Consider the following 5,764-nt stretch of genomic DNA (forward strand, 5'->3'; position numbering starts at 1 on the left):
GAATGCTTATTTATTAATATTTGATTGGTATGTGATTTTTTTATTAATGTTTAATGATATCTATTTGTTTGGGTATTATTTAATTTCTGAGACTTAATATTTATAATAAATAAATATATTTTCATTATTGTTTAGGATTTGATGTATGACTTTTTAATTAAATATTTTTACTGTACGATTAACTTTTTATAATTTGTTTATTTTTGTAGTAGACTTTTTTTCAATGTTAAACTTAACTTACGTATCTTTAATCCATAAATATATAATTAATATTAGATGTATTTTTTAGATGAAGTTATAATTAATAGGATTGTTTACTTTTTCTCTGTATTAAACTAGTTTAACTTAATGCATACTTTAATAGGCGGAGAGCGCAGTAATAAAATAATAACATTCGAAATTCCATTATTTCCAATTTCTTATTCCAACCTCCGGATTATTGCTGAGAACTAAGCTAATATAAAAGAGAGAAAAATGGAAATAAAAATAAAAATGTCATCCAAATAAGCTATTTGGATTACTAAAATCTAATCTAATTAAACCTTGATTCCACCAACGGTGATTGGAGTCCTGACATAATGCTTTCCATCGGACCAAGTCAGGTCCCCAAAGACTATAGAGCGACCTGGCTTAGCAACCTCCATTGTGACCTTAAAGCTCTTCTCTTCACCCACGCTCTGAAACTTCAACACATTGGGATTCACGGAAAGAGAAAGCCCCGAAGGAATGTCGTTGAAGCTTGCAACGTAAGTCCCTGGCGAACCCACATTCCTCACCCTGCGTGTCACGGTAACCCGACCGTACAGCACGGGAACCGTTATTGAAGGGTAGTTGACATCCAAGACACCCATTCCATCAGGGCACTCATGATGAGGAGTCCCGGAGAACCGCTTGATCTTTTTCTGGTCGTAACCAATGGTACACAAGAAATTGAGGTAATCATCTATGCTTGTATCGTAGACCAAGCCAGGGTCCATGGCACGATTTGGTCTCACGTGACCAAAACCATATTCAAATGGTGTTGCTGCTTTAAAATCCCCATCAAGCATTGGCTCACCCTTGTTGTCCCTTGTCCTAGCTGAAAACGTACACCACAAGAAAATTAAATTAAATAATCAATTGATAATTAGTTATTTTGAAAAATGTCCACTTATTTAGATAAATAAGTTCTTAGCTAGTGTTATTTTTGTTACCGGATGTCAAGATGGCGGACTTGATAGCTGATGGACTCCATTCAGGGTGGAGTGTTTTGAGAAGGCCGGCGATTCCGGCGACGTGAGGGCAAGACATAGATGTTCCGGACAGTGCAGCAAATGGAGCCTTGCGGTTATCAAAGGACATTTCTGTGGGGCTAGCTGCTTCCGAGAAAGCAGCAATGATGTTGACTCCGGGAGCCGTGACATCAGGCTTAAGGATCTCAGGGGTGATTGTGTTGGGCCCTCTGGAGGAAAATGATGACATGTATGGAGCAGGCTTCACATGCAACTTGGTCTCCGGTGGAACAATATATCCCATGGGATTCTTTGTAGAATTTAGGTATGAAAAGACTTGCAGGCCATCTTCATACGTGATATGTGATGATGGAAGGAAATGAGGATCGGCAATGAGCTCATTACCACTGAACTGATCGTTACAAAGAATCATTCCAACTGCACCAGCCTCCATAGCCACAAAGCTCTTCTCCACTCTCGCCACATTGCCTCTCCCACAAACCAATATTTTTCCCTTCGCCTTCTCTGGATCAATTGCTCCTATCTTGCACATAAGACTGCACCACAACGAAACAAGAAACAATTTATTGTCTTTGGAATTAGAAAATTAAATTCAGAATTAGGTTATTGGATTCTTACCCGTGTCGGTCAGTTGCATTAGCCAATTTTGCATCTAAACCGCTGATGAGTGGGTAAAATTTCTTTTGCGGCATACCAGGAGCAAGGCTTTCACCCTTGAAAGTATATACAGATTAGAATTCATATCCTCGTCTAAGTAAAAGATTGAACCTTTTGAAAGTTTTTGTTACCTTGAAGCGCTTTCCATTCTCGAGTTCAACAACAGCATTAAACTTCCTGTCCAAGGTACTTGCAGCGACGTTGAGCATCCAAGGCGCAACGTTACAGACAGATCCCATCTCTGGTCCCTGGTTACCAGCAGAGACCACGACGGTGATTCCATTTCTGAAAGCATGGAATGAGCCAATGGCGACACCATCTCTGAAGTATGGAATGGGTACCGTTCCAATGGAGAGGGAAAGAATGTCCACACCATCATGTATAGCCATGTCAAAAGCCGCCATGATATCAGCTGTAAAGCAGCTAGCGGCGCCAAAAATTGGCGGCCAGCAGACCTTGTAAGAAACCACTCGAGCCTTGGGAGAGCCGCCTTCCGCGGTTCCATTGCCAAAGCCGAAGACGTTAGCGCCGGGGACAAAGTTTCCACCTAACGTTGATAGTGTGTGTGTTCCATGGCCTTTATAATCTCGTACCGTGTTAAGAGTAGCGTTCTTCAGTGTACTAGGCCCTGCATATGCAGCATACCCTCTGTTGAAGTACCTTGCTCCTATCAGCTTCCTGTAATCAGGATATGGTTAAATTTCTGTTACTGTTTCAAGATTTCTACTACTGTTCTTTATAGAGAGAACAAAATGAGAGAGTGAATAAAAGGCGAGAAACAAAGAAGTTAAAATCTCACCTGTTGCAAGGAATGCCAGCCTCACAGGATCCCTTCCATCTTGAAGGAATAGGACCTATGCCCTCATCACTAAAGCTAGGAGATTCTGGCCATACACCTACACGTAAATTTTAATCAAACTTTCATGAAAAGCATGTAGAACAATGAAAGAAATCACAGCGCATAAACTATTGATTTACATGGCTGCATAACAAGACAAATGATGCTTTTCACAAAATGGATTGTGATTGCATTTTTTTTGTCTTTATATTTTATTTAAAGACAGCGAGATTGCCAATGGAACGAGGACAGAGTATACGATACTTTTATTAGTCACTTTTGAAATTGACGTGCTACAAGAAAATAAAAGAAAATAATGGCAGAAAGAGGTAAAATTTACCAGTGTCAAAGTTCCCAATTATGGTATCTTCACCAAACTTGGCTTTGCTAAACACCGAAGCAGGGCTAATCACACCACTTTGGTGCTCCATTGACATAAACTCCCACGACCGTGTAGTGTGTAACTTCAATCCTTCGTTCAAGAACACCGACACAACCTCTGGATGTTCTACATAAAAAATCACAGTAATTTTGGAAAAAAATTAGAATTTAAATCTTTTTCTATTCACCATCAACTATTTTATTGAGATCTTACTTTCAATTTCAGCAGCCACTTCATCTCGGAGCATTGCAGCAAAGCCATTAATATATCTTGTATAAGAATAAATCATTGCTTCTTTTGCTTTCTCAGAACTGCATAGCAATGAATACAAGTCAAATTTTTTCGCATAATATTCAGTATTAGTACGTTCAAATAGTATTAAACATTGATTAGTGAATACTAAGTACCTTCCCAAATAGGATCCAAGAAAATCATAATGAGTTTGGGTGACTCGATCGAAATCAGCATCTGTAGCTGTTTCACCGTGTTCATGTGATCCCAAGTACACTATGTATGACTTTTATTTTTGTCATGAATAAAAAAGAAAATGAAAAAATCAATAAATAAATGTAACACATCATTGTAACAAAACAAAAAAACGAAAACATATAATAGAAGAGTGGATGAGTAAGGAGGGACATAAAAAGCATGCTAACCTTCTTGAGTTCAAGAGCAGCACCAGTAGGGACTTGGAAGAGAGAAAGGAGAATAAAAGCTGATAACAGAAAAAATGAATACTTTCTGGACCACATTTTTTCTGTTTTGCTGTTTTCAATCTCTCCCTTTGAAGAAATAATAGATAATAGATAGAAAGTGATGATGTGTATTTATAGATACAGATATAGAAATGAATAGATTGAATTTTGAAAAGCTGTTAAAGAAAATTTTAACAGATTGATCATTTAATAAAATTTTAAACTTTGAATACTAAGAAAAATATAGATATGAATGGATTGAATTTTGAAAAGTGGTTGAGATTATACAAGAAGGTAGTCAAGATTGTGTGATTATATTGTTTTGTTTTATTTTTAAAACAAAATTGTAAACTTTGAATATTTAAAAAACTATTTTGTTAGTAATTATTTTTTTTTCAACGAACTTGTATGTTAAGCATTTAAATTAAAAAATTAATTTTTAGTTTTTTTATTTTCAAATTGTGTCAGTGTTGATACTAATAGAAATAGTAATAATCATAATAGGATCCATAAGCTGTGATGAGGATGTAAATGATGTATCAAATATCTTAGTAGATGAGTATAAAAGTAGTCTCTAAAATTAAGTTACAATTGAATTAATTTGGCTAAATATTTTAATGGATGAATACAAAGGTACTCTCTAAAATTGAACAACAATAGAATGAAAAAGTTTAAAGAATTAGCACTTTTATTAAAATTTGACCATCATTTAACTAACAAAAGAAAAATGAGTAATTTTTTATCATTAGATCTAATCTCACATCATTAAAAATATACATGCTAGCACTCTCTGATGTGAATGAAGATACTTTTCATTGTCATTCTACTACTCTAATTATACTTCATATGTGGTTTCTTTCTTAAAATTTACCTTTTTAAGACTTAGAACAAGTTCTTTTACAAACAAGAAAGGAATTCCTTTCATGCTGTCTAAATCAAACTCTAATTTAGTATGTAGGACTATTTGCTTCTTTTTATTAAATTACCAAAATTTGCTTTCCTCTATTTTTTCCTATCTCTATCTTTTGAACCTGATACAAATCATGGATTTATTCTTACCAAGTAAGAAGTAATTAGTCTTTATTAATTAAACAATTGTTATTGTCATTGATTTGCTTTGTTGCTCTATGGTTGATGTTGTTGTTCCTATTGATGATGTTGTTATAATGTTGTTTTGTTACTATTGCGCTATTGTTATTGTTATTGTTATTGTTAATGTCATTATTGTTACTATTATTCTATTGTTAATGTTGTTGTTGCTCTTGCCATCGAAGGAATGCACCTGAACCGCTGAACCCAATAGTGACGACTATTTGCGTAGGTATATACAATGTTATTCATTAAAAAAGAAAAGTAAAGGAAGAAGAAATTTAAAAAAATGTAGTCGGTGTGTAGCACATGTATCCATGCATGCATGCAAGAGCCTTAAGAAGTTAGCAAGTACACTAAATTGTAAGATGTCATGGTGGTTGATTTAGATACCTTAAAATGATCTTAGGAAAGTTGATAAACAAAATTATGTGAAATAAGTGGCTTGTTCAAGGCTGGTTCATAAGAAATGGCTCTAACATATTAATCTAACAATATTAAATTGTCTATTAGAGGATTGTGATTGTTAAACTGATTTTAAACTAATTTAATATAACATGGATATTTCTGAACTGAATGCACTTGAAATCAATAAGATTGAATTTTCCTCACTTTCTATGTGTCAGATTGGAGATTTTCAATGTAATCATTTCTATACTTGATTTGCTTATTATTAACTCTTGATTTTCAATGTAACCATTTTTAGACTAGATTGAATTACATATATTTTACCTACCTTAAGCTTGGTTTAGTAAAATTTTTTTAAAAGACTAGATTGAATTACATATATTTTACCTACCTTAAGTTTGGTTTAGTAAATCTTTTTTAAGAGGTACTTGTGTTTTTTAAAAGCATAAGTTTCTCATTTATG

At 34.4% G+C, this 5,764-nt stretch overlaps 1 protein-coding gene across 1 annotated transcript; it reads right to left on the bottom strand.

Moving 5' to 3' along the window:
• Positions 1–536: 536 nt before the first annotated feature.
• On the bottom strand, positions 537–3,861 carry LOC107616696 (subtilisin-like protease SBT5.4). Its single transcript, XM_016318639.3, has 9 exons — positions 3,766–3,861; positions 3,517–3,626; positions 3,323–3,420; positions 3,068–3,235; positions 2,689–2,785; positions 2,021–2,567; positions 1,851–1,945; positions 1,194–1,768; positions 537–1,078 (listed from the first exon to the last, which is right to left on the bottom strand). Exons 1-9 carry the CDS (start codon positions 3,859–3,861, stop codon positions 537–539), a joined length of 2,328 nt encoding a protein of 775 aa, XP_016174125.1.
• Between the last annotated feature and the right edge of the window lie 1,903 nt (positions 3,862–5,764).

The sequence above is a fragment of the Arachis ipaensis genome, chromosome B9, assembly GCF_059453495.1.
Source record: "Arachis ipaensis isolate K30076 ecotype BB chromosome B9, ASM5945349v1, whole genome shotgun sequence".
Classification (NCBI taxonomy): domain Eukaryota; kingdom Viridiplantae; phylum Streptophyta; class Magnoliopsida; order Fabales; family Fabaceae; genus Arachis; species Arachis ipaensis.